Source organism: Zea mays, chromosome 3, assembly GCF_902167145.1.
Source record: "Zea mays cultivar B73 chromosome 3, Zm-B73-REFERENCE-NAM-5.0, whole genome shotgun sequence".
Taxonomy (NCBI): Eukaryota; Viridiplantae; Streptophyta; class Magnoliopsida; order Poales; family Poaceae; genus Zea; species Zea mays.
In genome coordinates, this window is record NC_050098.1 from 155634760 (window position 1) to 155656485 (window position 21726).

The 21726-nt window shown below is 44.6% G+C and overlaps 1 protein-coding gene across 1 annotated transcript; it reads right to left on the reverse strand.

The window, feature by feature from the left end:
• Positions 1 to 7724: 7724 nt before the first annotated feature.
• On the reverse strand, positions 7725 to 11991 carry LOC103650783 (photosystem II reaction center PSB28 protein, chloroplastic). Its single transcript, XM_035966347.1, has 4 exons — positions 11901 to 11991; positions 11699 to 11812; positions 10850 to 10857; positions 7725 to 8305 (listed from the first exon to the last, which is right to left on the reverse strand). Exons 1-4 carry the CDS (start codon positions 11989 to 11991, stop codon positions 7970 to 7972), a joined length of 549 nt encoding a protein of 182 aa, XP_035822240.1. The 3' UTR covers positions 7725 to 7969.
• Between the last annotated feature and the right edge of the window lie 9735 nt (positions 11992 to 21726).

Below are 21726 nucleotides of genomic sequence, written 5' to 3' on the forward strand. Positions count from 1 at the left end.
GAACACGAAGGCCGCGGGATTCCCACCTCTCTCTCGCCGGACTCCGGCCTCCTCGCTCCTTTCCCCCCTTCGCGCTCGCCCACGCGCTCGACCCATCTGGGCTGGGGCACGCGGCACACTCACTCGTCGGCTTAGGGACCCCCCGGTCTCGAAACGCCGACATATATATTAGTATAATGCTCGTACGTTTCGACGACATATAAATTATTATCTTCTAATAAAATGTTAGTGCACAATGTGTCCAGAGCATACATGAAGAAAAATATAAATATACATCCTAAAAGATCGATAAAGATGGAAATGTGTAACGCAACGGTGGAGTAAAGATAGAGAAAGAGAAATAAATATAAATATAAAGTCTTTATTTTCATTATTACTTGTGTTTTATAGTAGAAGAGACATCCTAAAAGATCAATAAAGCTGAATGTTGGTGTGCTCATGGCGCTCCGCATGCAATTTCGTTCTCCCTTGATCAACGATCAATCACATGGCATAGTCGAAATTGGCGAAATGGCGCTGCAGCTCGGGCTCCAGATACTTGGCCACGTCGTCTCGGCACAACGGGCACGTCGACTTGTGGCTGAACCACTCGGAGATGCAGCGACGGTGGAAGGCGTGCGCGCAGGCCGGTAGCTCCACGGCCTCGCTCTCCCGCAGCGCGACCAAGCAGACGCTGCACTCAGCCTCGACGTCACCTCCCACCGCACCGGACTCCTTGCACGTCATCATGAGCATCTGGACGGCGTCGTAGCACACGTGCAGCTCCACTGCCTGCCAGACCGAGACGACGGCGTAGCGGGCCCGCAGAACTGGGTCCACGAGCCAGGACACATTTTGCTGGGACAGGAGGGACTCCCACTCGAGGTCCGTGAGGCCCAGGTGCTGCAGCGGCCGGGTCGACCTCAGCAAGCCGTGGAGCACGTCGCGGACGCCGTTCTCGTCGTCCGGGAGCGCAAGGCAGCTCGTGTCGGCGTCCTGGCGGCGGTACATGAGCACTAGGTTGGGTCGCCCGTTGCCGGTGCTGACGTGCACAGACACGTAGCACCTGAGGTGCAACGTGAACCGGCGATCGCCGCTCGTTGTCGACTGTCGCGATAAGAACTCTATGCTTGTCCTGTATGCCTCGACGCGGCGTTCTGCTGTCAGGGACGAGCTGATCCCGATCGTTCCTTGAGGCGAAGCCAGAAAATGGATCCACCGGGGTCGGCTCCATGAATTATTGGGGTCAAATACATTGCTGAACAGTGTTAAACAGTATTTTACACTGGATTTAACAAATTCCATCGGGTCCGGTGACCCCTGTGCCTTAAGGCAGCTTCGCCCCTGATTCGTCTACCACCAGGCAGCAGCGAGCTACTTGCAACTGTTAGGATTTATGGGCTTAGCCCAATTAAGTTATTCAAATAAATCCCAGGAAAATCTCAAAAGCCCATATAAGTGGATGGCAAAGGGATAGGTGGAACCAATAGCACCATATTGCTAGCTCTTGTGGAGTAGAGCTAACTTAAATATGGAAGCCACACTCACTCACCAAGTCATGGATGAGAGGAGAGAGTGTGGAGAGCCACACGCGCGCGCGCGCTCGCTCGCCTCGCCTCGCCTGGCCTGGCCTGGCCGGGCCGGGCCGGGGCGGGGCGGGGCGAAGGGCGCGGGCGCACGACATGCGCGTGAATGGTCCGCCGAAATCCGGCCCCTCGCCTTGCGGGGGCGCGGCTACCTTTTGCCGTTTGATTTTTTGGTTTCTTGGCTGTTACGCTTATCCTAACCGATCCCTATAAAATCTCAACTGATTGCGAGATTTTCGTGGGCGGATAAGCACTGGGGTCGCGGACTCGGCCCTATAAAAGGAGCCCGGCAGCCAGCCTCCAAATCATCCCAGATCCCAGTTCGCTTTCGCCTCTCTTCATAGCTGAGCCGCCTTTTAGTTCCCTTCGTCCCGACCGCAGAGGTGCATCTGCGATCAGGAGAGCAGGTCTCCGGAACCCTTCGTCTTCTAGATCCTGCACCGGGAGAGGGCGAATAAGGTTTTTGGGAAGCGTCTTCACGCGACTGCTCGTGATCTACTGACCTCGTCAACCCATCTGATCCTGGCGCGCGCCAACAATCAGTAAGTCTAATCAGTACGCATCATCTGATTTGGCTTTTATTTCAGTTCTTCTGATTTGGTCATGATTTATATTCGGAATTTAATTTGGAATTTGTCTAATTATTCAACAATCCAAAAACCTTATTGTAGACAATTTCCTAGTTTTTCTATGGCTGCTTTTGCCGACGCGCTGAAGCCAGAAAAGTTTAATGGTATGCACTTTAAGAGATGGCAAGTCAAGGCCACGCTCTGGCTTACTGCTATGAATGTCTTCCATGTTAGTAAAGGCAGACCTGAGGGTCCACTGACTCCTGAACAGGAGAAAGAGTACGACCATGCCAATACTATGTTCACGGGAGCCGTTCTTAGCGCCCTTGTTGACCGTCTGGTTGATGCGAATATGCAGTACACAGACGGGAAACAGTTGTGGGATGCACTTACTACTAAGTATGGTGCATCAGATGCTGGCAGTGACCTGTATATCATGGAGAGCTTTCATGATTATAAGATGGTTGATAATCGCTCTATTGTAGAGCAAGCTCATGAAATACAGTGTATAGCCAAGGAGCTCGACCACCTTAAGATAGTCCTTCCTGACCGATTTGTGGCCGGATGCATTATTGCAAAGTTGCCTTCTACATGGAGGAACTTCGCCACAGCTCTGAAACATAAGAGACAGGAGATATCAGTTGAAAATCTGATAGCGTCTCTGGATGTTGAGGAGAAAGCTCGGGCTAAGGACACGGGATCTAAAGGAGGCGAGGGCCACTCCAGCGCCAACATGGTTCAGAAGAACCACAACAAGGGCAAAGGAAAGCCAAAATCTAACAAGCCCAACAAAACTACCAACTTCAAGAAGAAGAAGAACAAGGCTGAATTGACATGTTTCGCATGTGGCGAGGCGGGTCATTTTGCCAAGGATTGTCCCGATCGAGCGGATCGCCGTGGCAAAAAGGGCAATGTCAACACAGTGGTCGCTAGCAATGAGGAAGACAAAGGGTATGGTAATTTACCTTTCATCTTCTCAGTATTTCAATCACCTAGCTGGTGGCTTGATACTGGTGCTAATGTTCATGTGTGTTCTGACATCAACTTGTTCTCTTCTTATCAGGGCGCCCGGGATTCTTCCGTGCTAATGGGGAATGGGTCACATGCTTCTGTTCATGGCACTGGCACGGTGGATCTGAAGTTTACTTCGGGAAAGATCGTGCAGCTGAAGAACGTGCATCATGTCCCTTCTATACACAAGAATCTCGTTAGCGGAACCCTTCTATGTAGAGATGGGTTCAAGGTAGTTTTAGAGTCCAATAAATTAGTTGTGTCCAAGTCTGGACAATTTATTGGTAAAGGCTATGATTGCGGAGGCTTGTTCCGCTTTTCTTTGTTAGATTTCAATAATAAGTCTGTGAACCATATTTGTGCTAATGTTGATGATCTTGCGAGTATTTGGCATTCTCGTTTGTGTCATATTAATTTTGGCTCTATGTCTCGGCTTGCAACCATGAGTTTAATTCCGAATATCACCATAGTCAAAGGTTCTAAGTGCCATAGTTGTGTGCAGTCGAAGCAACCTCGAAAGCCTCATAAGGCTGCTGAGGAGAGACACCTGGCACCACTAGAACTCATACATTCTGATCTTTGTGAGATGAATGGTGTGTTGACAAAAGGTGGTAAGAGATACTTCATGACATTGATTGATGATGCGTCTAGATTTTGCTATGTATACTTGCTAAAAACTAAAGATGAGGCTTTAGACTACTTTAAAATCTATAAGGCTGAGGTTGAAAACCAACTAGAGAGAAAGATCAAACGTCTTAGATCAGATCGTGGTGGTGAGTTCTTTCCCAAAGTCTTTGACGATTTCTGTGCAGAACATGGCATTATTCATGAGAGGACTCCTCCCTATTCACCCGAGTCAAACGGGATTGCTGAAAGGAAAAAACCGTACGTTGACTGACCTGGTGAATGCCATGTTAGACACTTCTGGTTTATCTAAGGCATGGTGGGGGGAGGCAGTCCTGACTTCATGTCATGTTCTGAATAGAATTCCTATGGGCAAAGAAGAGAAAACCCCTTATGAGAAGTGGGTTGGGAGAAAACCATCACTTTCATACTTGCGCACTTGGGGGTGCATGGCGAAAGTCAATGTACCAATTAATAAAAAACGCAAGCTTGGTCCAAGGACAGTGGATTGTGTCTTTCTTGGATATGCTTCGTGTAGCATAGCATATAGATTTTTAGTAGTTAAATCTGAAGTTCCTGATGTGTATGTTGATACTATTATGGAATCACGTGATGCTACTTTCTTTGAGCATATATTTCCAATGAAAGACATTCATAGCAATTCTAGATACTCTTCTGAGATAATTCCTGAACATAATACACCTATTGAGAGTTTTGAACAGCCACATGAAATTGTCCTAGAGGAGGATGACAATGATGCTCCTAAAAGGAGCAAGAGACAAAGGGTTGAAAAATCCTTTGGTAATGATTTCATTGTGTACCTTGTGGACGATACTCCTACTACCATTGCAGAAGCATTTGCATCTCCAGATGCAGATGATTGGAAAGAAGCAGTTCATAATGAGATGGACTCTATTCTTTCAAATGGTACGTGGGAAGTCACTGATCGACCCTATGGATGCAAACCCGTGGGTTGTAAGTGGGTGTTTAAAAAGAAGCTCAAGCCTGATGGTACAATTGAAAAGTACAAGGCTAGGCTTGTGGCTAAAGGCTATACTCAGAAAGAAGGAGAAGACTTCTTTGATACTTACTCACCTGTTGCTAGAATGACCACTATTCGAGTACTACTTTCTTTGGCTGCCTCGTATGGTCTCCTTGTTCATCAGATGGATGTAAAGACAGCTTTTCTTAATGGAGAGCTGGACAAGGAAATCTATATGGAACAACCTGATGGATTTGTAGTAAAGGGTCAAGAAAGCAAGGTGTGCAAGTTATTGAAATCTTTGTATGGTCTGAAGCAAGCACCAAAGCAGTGGCATGAGAAGTTTGACACTACTCTAACGTCTGCAGGCTTTGCCATTAATGAGGCAGACAGGTGTGTATATTATCGCTGTGGTGGGGGCGAAGGAGTTATATTGTGCTTATATGTTGATGATATATTGATATTTGGCACAAACATTGATGTGATCAATGAAGTCAAGTCTTTTCTATCAAAGAGTTTTGATATGAAAGATCTGGGAGAAGCTGATGTGATTCTAAACATCAAGCTGATTAAGGCAGATGGTGGGATTACTCTCTCGCAATCTCACTATGTTGAAAAGGTTTTGAAGCGATTTGGCTTCTCTGAGTGCAAACCTTCTTCAACACCTTATGATCCCAGTGTGACACTGCGAAAGAACAAGAGAATTGGTTTAGACCAATTGAGGTACTCTCAGATTGTCGGTTCACTCATGTATCTTGCTGGTGCAACAAGGCCCGATATCTCGTTTGCTGTGAGCAAATTGAGTAGGTTCATGTCAAACCCCGGGACTGATCATTGGCATGCACTTGAGCGGGTTATGCGCTACCTGCAAGGTACAATGAGTTATGGAATTCACTATTCTGGTCAGCATGCAGTACTTGAAGGATATAGTGATTCGAACTGGATATCTGATGCAGACGAGCTTTATGCCACCAGTGGTTATGTCTTTACTATTGGTGGAGGTGCGGTATCATGGAGGTCATGCAAGCAGACCATTTTGACGAGGTCAACCATGGAAGCCGAGCTAGCTGCACTTGACACAGCAACCGTTGAGGCAGAATGGTTGCGTGAACTCTTGATGGACTTGCCGGTGGTTGAGAAACCAATACCAGCTATCCTTATGAACTGTGACAATCAGACAGTGATTGCTAAAGTGACGAGTTCTAAGGATAATGGAAAGTCATCAAGACATGTCAAAAGACGATTGAAGTCTGTCAGAAAGTTGAGAAACTCCGGAGTTATAAGTGTGACTTATATTTCAACAGATAAGAATCTGGCAGATCCTTTTACCAAGGGACTACCACGTAATGTGATAGAAATCGCATCGAGAGAGATGGGTATGAGACCCGAATAAAGTTGCCATGGTGGAAACCCAGTCTATGTGATCGGAGATCCCGTGAATTAGGTCCTGGGAAGAACAAGCCATTGGTGAACTGAGGAGAGTAACCTTTGACCCTCTCTAAGTAAAGATGCAATACTCTCAAATGCTGTAAGGCAGGTTGGCTTTGTGCCTTAATGTGTTCTGTTGGCTTGTATTAGCGAAGATGTTGTCCTGCAGAACATTCTTGAAAGAACACACCTATATGAGTTAGACTGTCTAACGTCGCAGTCTATGAGATCTGGGTGATCTCTAGTAAACTCATGAAGAGACCTTGGAGTACGACGTATATGCTCCACCCGAGAAGGGGACTACTGGTAGCCAAGTACTAGTCATGACTTCAAGTGAAACCCATTCACGCAAAACTTGCAATTCAAGGCATAGTCCATTGTCCAAGTTGTGGGTTGGTGTAACTTGGAGTTCTAGGCGGAAGTTCAACTTAACAGTCTCTGCTGAAAAACTAGTATATTAAACAGTAGTGAACAGTGGCGAAAACTGCAGATGGGCATTTGAGATCTGGTGGGGGATTGTTAGGATTTATGGGCTTAGCCCAATTAAGTTATTCAAATAAATCCCAGGAAAATCTCAAAAGCCCATATAAGTGGATGGCAAAGGGATAGGTGGAACCAATAGCACCATATTGCTAGCTCTTGTGGAGTAGAGCTAACTTAAATATGGAAGCCACACTCACTCACCAAGTCATGGATGAGAGGAGAGAGTGTGGAGAGCCACACGCGCGCGCGCGCTCGCTCGCCTCGCCTGGCCTGGCCTGGCCTGGCCGGGCCGGGCCGGGCCGGGCCGGGCCGGGGCGGGGCGGGGCGAAGGGCGCGGGCGCACGACATGCGCGTGAATGGTCCGCCGAAATCCGGCCCTCGCCTTGCGGGGGCGCGGCTACCTTTTGCCGTTTGATTTTTTGGTTTCTTGGCTGTTACGCTTATCCTAACCGATCCCTATAAAATCTCAACTGATTGCGAGATTTTCGTGGGCGGATAAGCACTGGGGTCGCGGACTCGGCCCTATAAAAGGAGCCCGGCAGCCAGCCTCCAAATCATCCCAGATCCCAGTTCGCTTTCGCCTCTCTTCATAGCTGAGCCGCCTTTTAGTTCCCTTCGTCCCGACCGCAGAGGTGCATCTGCGATCAGGAGAGCAGATCTCCGGAACCCTTCGTCTTCTAGATCCTGCACCGGGAGAGGGCGAATAAGGTTTTTGGGAAGCGTCTTCACGCGACTGCTCGTGATCTACTGACCTCGTCAACCCATCTGATCCTGGCGCGCGCCAACAATCAGTAAGTCTAATCAGTACGCATCATCTGATTTGGCTTTTATTTCAGTTCTTCTGATTTGGTCATGATTTATATTCGGAATTTAATTTGGAATTTGTCTAATTATTCAACAGCAACAAGGAAGTTCCGAGTTGATCGTACGTTGAAGGAGAGTTGCGGTAGCTTCCGTCGATAGCCTCCCATTTATATAGGGTCCTCGTGGCTAGCAAAACCATGCATGTCCGATTCAGTTAGGAATCTGAGATTATCTACTAGTTTGTTAAGATTTTGCATGTCCGAGTCCGATCGAGAATTAATAGTCCGATCCTGCCAGGCATATGAACGTTCAGAGCAAAACAAACCTCCCATATTTCTTTCTTTTCTCTACAAAAAAAAAAAATCACTCACAAGCACACAGCAGGTCACAATCACAACACCAGGGGCGCAGCACAGGGGAGAAAGGAAAGAAAAAAAAAAGAACACTAGCAAGCAAGCAGAACGTAGCGCAGCAGGCAGGCAATCGATCTCAAAGCCGGCTCGTCAGTTCTTGACGAACTGGAGGCCGTTGGCCTGAGAGTACCGCTCCATGAAGCGCATGAAGCGGTCCCAGTCCCGGGGCGTGCGCATGACGTACTTGGCCTCGATCCGCGCCGGCTTGCCGTTGACGAACTTGGCGCTCACGTCCACGGACTGCAGCACGCCCTCGTCGTCGATCATGTAGAAGCCCGTGATGTCCCCGAGCTCCGCCGACGAGTCGAACACCGACGGCTGCTCGAACGTGAAGATGGCCACGCCGTTCGTGCCGTCCCGGGACTTGGTCAGCCGCACGTCCGGGATCGTCTGCTCGTCCGTGCCCTGGATGAACTGGATCGCCGGCTAGCGCCACCTGAATGAACCAACAATCCTACCCTTGAAGACTAGGAATTGCTGATGTTCTTATCCTAATCACGCTCCAGTCCAGACTTGTTTGCCTGTGTTGGCCTGAATCTTAACAGTAAGGATAAAATGGCATGTTGATAGGAAGCCAATAACAAAGCAATATCTTAAGGAACCAATGCCAATTAGCACAAATAATCACGGTCAGGCCACAGGGAGCAGGGACAGAGGGAGGTGGCAACGCCCAAAATTACAATAATGCACAAAAACTATCGAGTAGTTGAGTGCTCAACATTGCTAGATTTTAGGCATCATGGGAAACCAGGTACGATGAAGCAAAAAATTCTAGATTTTAGGCATGTTACACATCTTGTCCAAAAACAAGGTTTACATAAGCTGGGGTCAACATAATAAAAACCGAAGGTTGAAATTACCTTCCTTCACCATCTCTCATGCCCTCTAGCTATTCTGCAAAATCCCCAAGGACTGAAGATGAGTTTTAGAATAACAGTCAGGGAAGCAGATGCACAAATACACATTTCCACCTGAACTTGAAACAATTGGCCATATACTAACAGCCGAGTGCTAAAATGTGATGCAGTAATAGCCATGACTTGCTTACTGCTGGTCCTACTGATGACACTGAAGAACATGATATTTGATTCAGTCCAATCCATGCCCAGGAAGCACCGGCTCAACGGTATCGACCAGGTGGGCAACTACGTGCCTGGCCTGACATTTGCTAATCAACAATGGCATGGACAGCTAAAACCAGAAACGATAGCTAGTTTTCCACTCCCATACCAACACTAATCGCCTTAACTTGTTAGCTAGTTTTGAATGCAGCGGCAACAACAAGTAAGAAAACATGACAAAACTTTTATCCTAGTGAAAATTGTATAGAAAACTACTGCAATATAGATAAGTGTAGAAAACAAATAAGCCTTAGAAAGCTTATCCCAATAACATATAGATACATATATATAAAATGGTGAATGAGTGTGTGCACCGTTTAATAGAGAGCTGATTTCATATGTAATAGAAAGTATGAAACTGAAGTACCACCAAGGATCAAAAGATAAAAATTACTTGCCCCAAAAATAAAAACAGAGAATAAGGTGTTTTGCCCTCGGGACCTGAGGTGTAAGATAGTTCCCAAAGATATGTGCACATGCACATGATTAAGCACGAAAGGGGTCATTATATGGATCGAGTCAAATTTTTAGTACTGACATATATAAAGAAATCATCATGATGTGAGGCATTTATTGATAAAATCTTCAACATGCAAGTCATACTTATTAACTACATAACATGATTTCAACAAGAAATAGTGAAATGGATATGAAATACACATGTGCAAATACAATATTCTAGAAAAACAATGGAAATCTTCGGAACTAAGTTACAATTTCACAGAGAAAATACAACAGAGTGGAGGGACATTCAATTAAAACTTTTTTAATGTAGATCAGACTTAGAAATAAGTAGAAGAGTATCATTAGATTTACAAACATAAAACGATGATAAAGATCTATGGTCCCACCTGCTTGCATGGAATCCCTTTAAGTGCTTCTACTCGCTTTGGTCAAAATATGGTTCTCCCCACTTCGCTATGACCACAAGATATTGATGAATTATCACCATAGGTGAAAACCTATTTAGACAAAATCCTTCAGAACACCAAGGCAAGGAAAATCAGTAATACAGCGATAGGCATAACTGGCTTTAATTAAGGAATCATAAATTACTTCCCCAAACTATGTAACAAAACCGACATGGTTGCCAAAAGTAGATATGTTTAAATTATACGCTAGATCGATTCCAATCATCACACCTGCAACAGATGTCAATGGACATAGCTATACTTAATGCAAATCAAACAAATAAAAGGATAAGAAATTGGCAGTTCATACCGGTTGGCGATGGGTATATGGACATATTGTCTGTTGTGTAATCCATGAACTTGGCTCTTGTATATCGTTCTATGTCATGTGAATCATAAGTCTCCCCAATGCAGTTGCACATCGATCCAATACTTGTTACTTGCTTTCTGATCCAAGACATGCTTTGACTCAGAATCCACTCACGTATAACACCATATATTTATACATCTTTTAGTTGAGTAAAACATGCAATCATCAATATAGATAAACCCCCTGCTTATAATGAATCAGGCTTATAACAACAAATGATAATATGAAGGATTTAATTAACTTTAGTTTTCTTCAAACTTGTAGCTGACCATATATTTATATATCTTTTAGTTGAGTAAAACATGCAATCATCAATGAAGATAAACCCCTTGCTTTATAATGAATCAGGCTTATTTTTTATAATGGAAACAAAAAATGTTCCAGCCTTTTATAGTTTCCTACATAGGACATTACAGTTTGAAAACTAATAAAACATGCATCATTAAAAAAAGAACATTCTTGAAAATAACTTGTTCTCGAATCAAGCGTCCTTTAATCTGGCATTAGACCTCCAACCATGTTTTGCAATGATCTCCATTGCCATCGTCTCTAAGGATTGATATACCACACGAATCTCTTGGTGAGCTTCTTGTTTCTGCAATAATCTTCAGAGTCTGAGCCAATACGTCCCCCTGAAAGGAACCTGCAAAATTGATGGTATTGGTTTAAAATTAAAGGCCACATCATTGCGGCACAACCAAATAGACCAAAACATTGTCGTCACTCCAATTATGATTTTTTTCCGATGAGCTATTCCCTTGTTAGTAGCCCAATTCTCAACTATATGATTACTATTGATGGGTCTCTCTGTATTTAAAGCAAAGTAAATAATACTCCAAATGTTTCTGATAAGGTAACGATAAAAAATATGTTGAATAGTCTCATTCTCATTAAAAAACAACATTTCATACTCCCTGTCCACCCACGTTTAGCTAAATTGACTTTAGTGGGAGTAACTCCTCTCCCTAAGTACTACAAGAACATTTTAATTTTGAGAGGGAGTTTTAGTTTCCAAAGCAACATATTATGGATTAAAGTGGAAGTATTCATTAAAAGCGGTACATTGACTAGATGAGAAAACTCCATTTCAATGTGGTCCCCATAAGAATTTATCCTTCGAATGACCCAAAAGAATAGATGCGAGTAAAATTGATAAATTATGCCACTCAACCCTCGTCGTCCTTGCCGTTGACGAACTTGGCGCTCACGTCCACGGACTGCAGCACGCCCTCGTCGTTGATCATGTAGAAGCCCGTGATGTCCCGAGCTCCGCAGAAGAGTCGAACACCGACGGCTGCTCGAACGTGAAGATGGCCACACCGTTCGTGCCATCCCAGGACTTGGTCAGTCGCACGTCCGGGATCGTCTGCTCGTCCGTGCCCTGGATGAACTGGATTGCTGGCCAGACCGCTGCCACCTGTGTCCACCACCGCCACTTGTGTCCCCCGCCAGGGCGTCGCCCGTCGCGATCGCCCAGGGCACTGCACCGACACGCCGTGGAACAGCGACTGCAGCCGCCGGCTAACGCCACCTGGATGAACCAGCGAACACGTGCAACTAGTCCGAGAAGCGAGCGCGGACCGGAGGACATAGATATGCAGAGTGTGTGTGTGACGTACCTGCGACATACCGACGGGGCTGCTGTGCTATCTGTGCCGACACCGGCGAGGCGGCGACCGCGAGAGCCTTCATCGCTGCGACTGTGGCCATCCTCCAGCTTTGCCCTGCTGGTGGACTGGTGGTTGTGGCTCTCGAGCGATCAAGGCAGCTGCGGCTTGGGCGTGGCGGCCGGGGAAGCTGCTGCCTGCGGGGATTGGTGTGGTTTCTGGAAAGGAAGAAGAGATATCACAAATGTTTAGGTTAGCATCTATAACCAATTACCTGATATCTTCACCAATCATTTAGATGAAAAGATTTTTATTTTAGCAAGCTTAGAAACGAACTAAATGTCTTAGATTCTCAGAACTTTGATTAAAATTTTGCACACATTGCTCATTTTATACCGTTGATTATGATATGTCTCTTTCATTTGGTACAAATAAATATTTCTTATTTTTCTTGTGCCAAAGCTAAGACTAATATGCTTCCATGTGTATTTCTATACTCAATCTTAGATTGAAAAGAAAATGGAGTTATAGGCAAAGGTAAGGCTTCCACTACATCTTCGTCAGCATTATATACCCATTGCCCTACTTATGTATTTACATTCATATCTTTCTTGTAATAGGTCTCCAGATTTCTTATTTTTTGGCGCTTAATACAAAGGGGGAGAAATTAATAGGCCAAAGCAAAAGGACCGCACTACCACCCTGTTTTCTGAAAACTTTTTCCAAATTGAAACTATTGCATTTGTAAAAACCCTCTTGACAACTAAGTGAAGAACTTTTTCAGGGGAGCTTTTATTTAGCCAAAGGAAAAGCATTTGAAGAAGTGGATAATCTTTCAAAACTTGAAAATGTCTTTAGAAATTATATTCTTATACCATTGGCTAATTGTAAAAGAATTTGAAAATACTTTTCCAAAAGATTTGCAAAAACAAGCTAAGTGGTGCAAATGTGGTCCAATTTTTTTGACTATATATCTAAACCCTCTTATACTTAGAACTGCTTTCATTCTCAAAAAGTAATTTATGCACATATGTCAAAATGCAAAATAGCTATATTTATATACTTTGTATTTGCTTTGGTTTGTGTTGACTTCAATCACCAAAAGGGGGAGATTGAAAAGGAAATGGCCTCAACCATTTTCTATAATCGATTTTGGTCTTTGATGTCCACCACAAATCTCATGGACTAACTAGTTTGCCTAGTTGATCATTTCTCAGGTGCATAAAGTTCATATACATCATATCTAAGTCGACTGTCTAGAGTACCGTAGATTATTCTGGACATGGGAAGTGTTTTAGAAATTCATCTGTGCGTGGACCGTCCGGGCCCTCGCGGCGGACCGTCCGTGACAACAGGGTGAGCCTCGGACAGGAACACTGCAAAAACACGCGTTAACACTACTGACTGTCCGAAGGAGAAGCGAGCACCGTTTGGGACCAAGCTCGAACCGTCCGGCCTCAGGCGCAGACCGTTTGGTCGTTGAAAAACCAGAAAAACTCGAAGGTGACGGGTTCGATAAAATACATTTTTAGCGTCCTCGCGGACCGTCCCGGGTGCATGACCGGACCGTCCGTGATTGCTCTGCTTGACATCTAACGACGCATTTAATGCACTATAGCCGTTGATATAGCCGTTACTGCTGACCGTTGCGATTTGAGCCGTTGATGTGCAGGGGCGGATCATCCGAACTAGGGGCGCGGCCCGTCTGCGGTCGGTAGAAAAGGAGCAACGACTAGGAAGTGGTTAGTGGTTATAAATACAGCCCCAACAGCTGTAACACCCTAGGTGTTAAGCGCCACTAAAAAATGGAACATGGCATCATCTTGAGCATCATTATCACATGAGATCATCCAAGCATTTGATACCTGTTGCATTCACCTTAAAATAGTATAACTTATTATGCTTATGCCTGGTTGGGATGAAAGTATGGGTCGATTTGGTAAAAGCCCTATTTAAGAATCAAATTTGGTAATTTTATTTTCTGCTCTCACGTAAAATAAAATTTGGGTAAAACTTTATTTTATTTCTTGGTAGAAAAAGTTTATTTTGTTACGAAATAGGTTATTTGGTCGAGTAGCAAGGGGCTAGTCACTAAATAATTACCAACATAGGGTAACAATAAATTTTAAGAATTAGTATTAGGTTTCTGTGACTCGTATCACATTAGTTCTAATCGATGTAAATTTGGTTAAAACAGGGTTCAAATTTTAGTCTGATCTGGTAATTCAAAGATTTTGGAGACGTCAACTCCAATAAATTTTAAAGACGTCAACTCATGTTGGATTGAGCTCTATGGGTAATTAGAGGCAATAGACTTTGAACGGTGAGAAATAATTATATTGTATTATGGTTTAATAAAAAACATGCATGAAAATCATTTTTTCCTTCTCAGTTCTCTATCCGCTGCCACCTTATGGCCTTATCTGCTCCACGCAAACTCCAGCCATCTCTATCTCATCTCCACGCTTCCCCTCCATCGCACAAGCCGACATCTAGTATTCATTGTTATCAAGCGCTTAGCTCTAGAATTTTCTTTACCGCCTCCTTATCCTATGCACTCGGCTCCCTAGGATATTCTTCACCTTGATTCTCCCAACCTTGCTTCCTGTACTCCCTCCGGTGCAGTAAAAGAAGTCATCCTGCGCGTGAGCGAGAGTGCACAAAAGAAGTCGTAGCGCGCGTGAGTCTGGGATTTTTGACGTCGCTGCCCCTGAGTAATTGCATCGGAAAAAAAAAAGATGCGCTCAAGGGGAATTGAGATTGAGACCTACAGTCTAGAATGTCTCGGGAGGTGCTGTAGCAACCAATCAAACTTGATTGTTTTGGTGATATTAATGCACCCATATCCCTATTTAATAAGAGCATACATGGAAAACTCCATGATAATTAATTACTCCTTGGTATGCACAATCATGTCTTAAACGACTACCTTTACTGTACCGGAGGGAGTACGTATTCTACTGCTCCACCGATCGGCTCCCTCTGACTTCCGTGCTACTGGTCGCCAGCACTCGGCACTCAGGCCGTTGGACACCGGCGTCGTGAGTCGCGCTCGTCTCTGCCTCTACATATACTAGCGCCCAGCGCCCTACACCTGCTCACCCGCTCCCAATCGCGCTCGACACCGCCCCAGCCTCAAGCTGCACTCGCCGGACAGCATCCTCCTCATCGCGCTCGAAAGCAGCCACTGTTAAAATTATAGTCATTTTCCGTATCATTTTAATTCCATAAATTAATATTATGATAATGACATATAAAAGATAATTAATCATGACATCAAATATATCCATAACAATATGGATCATGAGAACATAAAGCATATGAGTTATATAAATCATATAAATACGATAAACATGTAAACTGACTGGACGATTGAAAATAAACAGATAGAAACACAAACAGCATGACTGTAAAATTAAAACAGACAGATCTATCATATTACAATAAGACAGAACAGATAAGATAAAATCATTCCTAAATATGAAACAGCATAGATGAATATATGAAACATATAAAATATCCAGAACACAAATCAGTAAGTAAATAAAACGATCATACCCTCCGATGCGCTCTGATGATCCAGATCCTTGGCCAGCTTCTTTTGTCATGTTGGAGATGTTTTGGGCAGTCGCGTAGACGCTCCCCAAAAACCTAATTGTCGATCCCCCGTGCAAGGTCTCGAACGACACCGGCTTCGGAGGCACCTGCCCTCTCGCTTCTCTGTGCGCGCAGAGTCACGAGATGGAAATACCCTCACTCGGCGGCTGGACTGTGATTCTGAAAGTGTTCTCTCGTGTACCGAGTGACAGGTGTACTCCTCTATTTAACCTCTCGCAGAGGGAAGCTGAAGGAGAAAGGTCGCCGAGTCACGCCAAGAGTCGGCCAGCTCTAGCCGAGTTATGCCATGAGTCGGCCAGCTCTTGCCGAGTCACGCCATAAGTCGGCAGCTGAAGGAGAAGGGTCACTCGGCTGGCTGACGAAGAGACAGGGTCACTCGGCAGACGAAGAGACAGGGTCACTCGGCTTACGTACGCGGTTAGTGAGTGCTAAAAATTAACACAACCACACCACGCCCGCTCGCCTGCCTGCCTGCCTGCCTGCCTGCCTGCCTCGCCTCGCCACGCCACGCCACGCCCGGCCCGGCCCGGCCGGCGGCGGCGGCGGCGCGCGCGTGCGCGTGTGGCACGCCCTTGTCCATTTCTTGACTTCTCAAGTTAAGTGGAATAAATCCCACCATATAAGTCAAGGCAAAAGACCCTTGGACTTCCAATGTGGTACTATTGGTATTCTCCACCATTACACACCATAGAGTTTATTCAATAAATGGGCCAAGCCCATAAAAGATCCAACAATCCCCACCAAACTCTAGGGTTTGTAATGATGAAGTATCAGAATCACAATCCTTTGATATATCAGTGTTTCGATGGAGACTGTTAAGTTGAACATCCATCTAGAATAAGAGTTTCACTCATTCACAACTGAACAATGAACTATGCCTTGAATTGACAGTTTTGTGCGAAAAAAGATTCACTCAAATCCTTTGCTGATACTAGGCTGCAAAAGGGTATTCCCGCTGTTTAGAAGCATATAAGTCACACTTCAGTGCCTTTCATGAGTATTTAGGGATTACCCAAGTCCCATAGACTGTGACTAGCAGTCTGACTCATATAGGTGTATTCCTCAGAAGATGTTATGTAGGACAACATCTCACCTTTATAAGACTCTTGGAATACATTAAGGTAAAAACCATCCTGCCTTACAGATAGGAAAGATGTGCATCAGAAATGAGTTAAAGAAGGGATCTTTCCTCACAATCTACTCCTAGCTTGTTTCTCCACTCTACTTCACGGGATCTCCGATCACATAGAGCAGGTTACCACTAGAGTAGATCTCACATGGGTCTCATACCCATTTCCCTCGATGCACTTTCTATCACATTGCGTGATAGACCCTTAGTGAATTGATCTGCCAGATTATTTGATGTGTGGACATAATCCACAGTTATAACTCCGGAGTTTTTCAACTTTCTGACAGATTTCAATCTCCTCTTAACATGCCTTGTAGACTTCATGTTATTCCTAGAACTGTTAACCTTTGTAATCACCGTTTGGTTGTCACAGTTCATGGAAATAGCCGGTATCGGTTTTTCAACTACCGGTAAGTCCAATAGGAAATCATGAAGCCACTCGGCCTCAGCCCCAGCAGTGTCTAATGCTGCGAGTTCTGCTTCCATTGTAGACTTCGTTAAGATAGTCTGCTTGCAAGACTTCCAGGAAACAGCACCACCTCCAAACAGAAACACATATCCGCTTGTGGCATAAAGCTCATCAGCATCAGAAATCCAGTTGGCATCACAATAGCCTTCCAGCACTTTTGGGTTTCCGGTATAATGAATACCGTATGTCATGGTACCTTTCAAATACCGCAACACTCTCTCAAGAGCACGCCAGTGATCATCTCCTGGTTTTGACACAAACCGACTTAGCTTACTCACAGCATAAGAGATGTCTGGCCTTGTTGCACTTGCAAGGTACATGAGCGAGCCAATGATCTGGGAGTATGTCAGTTGATCCCTTGCTATTCTCCGATTCTTTCTTAATAGCACACTGGGGTCATAAGGTGTAAGAGCAGGATCACAGTCACTAAAACCAAAGCGACTCAATACCTTTTCCACATAATGGGATTGTAACAAAGTTACCCCACCATCAGCTTCTCTAACAAGCTTGATGTTTAGAATGACATCAGCCTCTCCCAAATCTTTCATTTCGAAATTGCTCGATAGAAGACTTTTAACTTCCTCAATCACATTGAGATTTGATCCAAAGATCAAAATGTCATTAACATAAAGGCACAGCATAACAGACTCACCCCCACCATACCGATAGTATACACACGTGTCAGATTCATTTACAACAAAGCCAGCTGCTGTAAGAGTATTATCAAACTTTTCATGCCATTGCTTAGGTGCTTGTTTTAGGCCATACAATGATTTTATCAACCTGCACACCTTGTTCTCTTGACCATCCGCAATGAACCCTTCTGGCTGATCCATATAGATCTCCTCATCCAACTCTCCATTTAGGAAAGCTGTCTTAACATCCATCTGATGAATGATGAGACCATAAGAGGCTGCCACGGCTATTAATGTGCGAATTGTAGTCAATCGAGCCACTGGCGAGTAGGTGTCAAAGAAATCTTCACCCTCCTTTTGGGTATATCCTTTGGCCACAAGCCTTGCCTTGTACCTCTCAATTGTACCATCAGGCCTAAGCTTTTTCTTGAAGATCCATTTGCAACCTATAGGTTGACAACCATAAGGACGGTCAACGACCTCCCAAGTTCCATTAGACATAATAGATTCCATCTCACTCCTTACTGCTTCCTTCCATAAGTCAGCATCAGGAGAGGAATATGCCTCACTAATGGTAGTTGGTGTGTCTTCCGATCCACAAGGTACACTATAAAGTCATTACCAAAGGATTTTGCAACCCTCTGTCTCTTGCTCTTTCGAGTGACCATAGTGTCATCCTCCTCAGGGATGTGCACGTGAGAATCCTCAGCATGATCTATAGGAATCGACAGTTCGTGCTCATGGGAAATTATAGTCTCATGACTTGTATCACTAGGTGTATTCTTCATGGGAAACTCATTCTCAAAAAATGTTGCGTCTCTTGATTCCATGATAGTATCAACATACATATCAGGCACATCAGATTTTATAATTAAGAACCTATACCCAGTGCTATGAAAAGAGTACCCAAGGAATATACAGTCAACAGTTTTAGGCCCAAGTTTACGCTTTTTGTTGATTGGCACATTCACTTTAGCCAAGCAACCCCAAGTGCGCAAATACGAGAGATTTACTCTTCTCTTTTCCCATTCCTCAAATGGAGTGATCTCTTTGTTCTTTGTTGGAACTCTATTCAGGACATGACATGCTGTCAAAATCGCCTCACCCCACCATACCTTGGATAATCCCGCTGTACTCAACATGGCATTCACCAAATCTGTTAGAGTGCGGTTTTTCCTTTCAGCAATCCCATTGGATTGTGGTGAGAATGGCGGTGTCCTCTCATGAATAATACCATGTTCCACGCAGAACTCATCAAACACATTAGAGAAATATTCTCCACCTCGGTCGGACCTTAAACGTTTTATTTTCCTCTCAAGTTGGTTCTCAACTTCAGCTTTATAGGCCTTAAAATAATTGAACGCTTCATCTTTTGTTTTTAAGAGATACACATAACAAAATCTAGTGTAGTCATCTATAAAAGTGAGAAAGTATCTTTTACCACCTTTGGTCAAAATTCCATTCATCTCGCACAGATCAGAATGAACAAGTTCTAGAGGTGCCAAACACCTCGCCTCAGCAGCCTTGTGAGGCTTGCGGGGTTGTTTTGATTCAACACACACATGGCACTTAGACTTTTTGACCAAGTTAAATTTAGGAATTAAATTTATATTTGCTAACCGCATAAGACAGCCAAAGCTTGCATGACAAAAACGTGAATGCCATAAATCTGACTCATCAGAAAAATGAACAGAATTCACCAGTTTATTACACACATCATGCAGAGATAAGCGGAACAAGCCTCCGCAATCATATCCTTTACCAACAAAAGTACCATGTTTTGACACAACACATTTATTAGACTCAAGAACAACTTTGTATCCATCTCGACATAGCATAGAAGCGCTAACGAGATTCTTCTTGATAGAGGGCACATGCTGCACGCTCTTCAATGGCACCGTCTTTCCCGAAGTAAACTTCAGAATGACCGTACCAACACCAAGAACATGAGCACGCGACCCATTTCCCATCAACAAGGCGCCAGACCTCCCGACCTGATAGGAAGTGAACATAGAGGCATCAGCACACACATGAATGTTTGCACCACTGTCCATCCACCACTCAGGTGAATTACAGACTGAGAGAACAAATGGTAAAGAATTACCATACCCAGATGTTCCTTCTTCAGTTTCAGTGGTTACAACATTAGTTGATTTCTTGTCTTGAGTGAACTTGCGATCAGGGCACTCTCTTGCCCAATGTTGATCACTGCCACAGACAAAGCATCCTCCCTTTCCCTTGTTATTGTTGTTCTTCTTTTTAAACTGTGCTTGTTGAACAGGTTTATTCGCGTTCTCTGGTTTGTTCTGGTTTTTCTTCTTGTTAAACTTGCGGAAGTTTCTCTTCTGCACCACATTAGCAGTAGAGGTCTCCACACCTTTTCCATTGTCCTTTGATCTAGCTCTTTCCTCAACATCAAGAGTACCAATGAGCTCCTCCACATTGAACTCTTGTCTCTTATGTTTGAGAGAGGTAGCAAAGTCCTTCCAAGAAGGTGGTAACTTGGCGATTATACCGCCAGCCACAAACTTGTCAGGCAAAGGACAAGGAAAAAGTTCGAGTTCCTTAGCTAGTGCCTGAAACTCATGAGCCTGTTCCACTACAGATCGGTTCTCAACCATCTTGTAGTCATACAACTGCTCCATGAGGTACAGCTCGCTACCAGCGTCAGTTACTCCAAACTTTCCGACAAGTGCATCCCACAGCTCTTTCCCTGTGGGAAGGATGATATAGCTTTTCTGGAATTTTGTGTCCAGTGCACTAATTACTGCTCCTCGAAAGAGGTTGTCTTCAGCCTTAAACTTAGCCTCATCCTCAGGAGGTAAGTTGGCAGGCTTGCCCTCAGCGGCATGAAAACAAGACATTGCAGTTAGCCACAATTCCATCTTAGCTTTCCATATCAAGAAGTTTTTACCATCAAAAGGATCAGGCTTTAGCACAGCAGCAAAACCTCTGACAGAAAAATGCCTAACATTAGGTTTTTGGAATGTTAGAATTATAGGCATTTTCCGTATCATTTTAATTCCATAAATTAATATTATGATGATGACATATAAAAGATAATTAATCATGACATCAAATATATCCATAACAATATGGATCATGAGAACATAAAGCATATGAGTTATATAAATCATATAAATACGATAAACATGTAAACTGACTGGACGATTGAAAATAAACAGATAGAAACACAAACAACATGACTGTAAAATTAAAACAGACAGATCTATCATATTACAATAAGACAGAACAGATAAGATAAAATCATTCCTAAATATGAAACAACATAGATGAATATATGAAACATATAAAATATCCAGAACACAAATCAGTAAGTAAATAAAACGATCATACCCTCCGATGCGCTCTAATGATCCAGATCCTTGGCCAGCTTCTTTTGTCATGTTGGAGATGTTTTGGGCAGTCGCGTAGACGCTCCCCAAAAACCTAATTGCCGATCCCCCGTGCAAGGTCTCGAACGGCACCGGCTTCGGAGGCACCTGCCCTCTCGCTTCTCTGTGCGCGCAGAGTCACGAGATGGAAATACCCTCACTCGGCGGCTGGACTGTGATTCTGAAAGTGTTCTCTCGTGTACCGAGTGACAGGGGTGCTCCTCTATTTAACCTCTCGCAGAGGGAAGCTGAAGGAGAAAGGTCGCCGAGTCACGCCAAGAGTCGGCCAGCTCTAGCCGAGTTATGCCATGAGTTGGCCAGCTCTTGCCGAGTCACGCCATAAGTCGGCAGCTGAAGGAGAAGGGTCACTCGGCTGGCTGACGAAGAGACAGGGTCACTCGGCAGACGAAGAGACAGGGTCACTCGGCTTACGTACGCGGTTAGTGAGTGCTAAAAATTAACACAACCACACCACGCCCGCTCGCCTGCCTGCCTGCCTGCCTCGCCACGCCACGCCCGGCCCGGCCCGGCCGGCGGCGGCGGCGGCGCGCGCGCGCGTGTGGCACGCCCTTGTCCATTTCTTGACTTCTCA

Bases quoted from the DNA above. Each gene is read 5' to 3' on its own strand.
- LOC103650783 (XM_035966347.1), bottom strand. From the start codon at position 11,991: ATGGCCACAGTCGCAGCGATGAAGGCTCTCGCGGTCGCCGCCTCGCCG. The intron at 11,813-11,900 runs GTACGTCACACA...TGGTTCATCCAG, and splicing joins GCCCCGTCGGTATGTCGCAG to GTGGCGTTAGCCGGCGGCTG.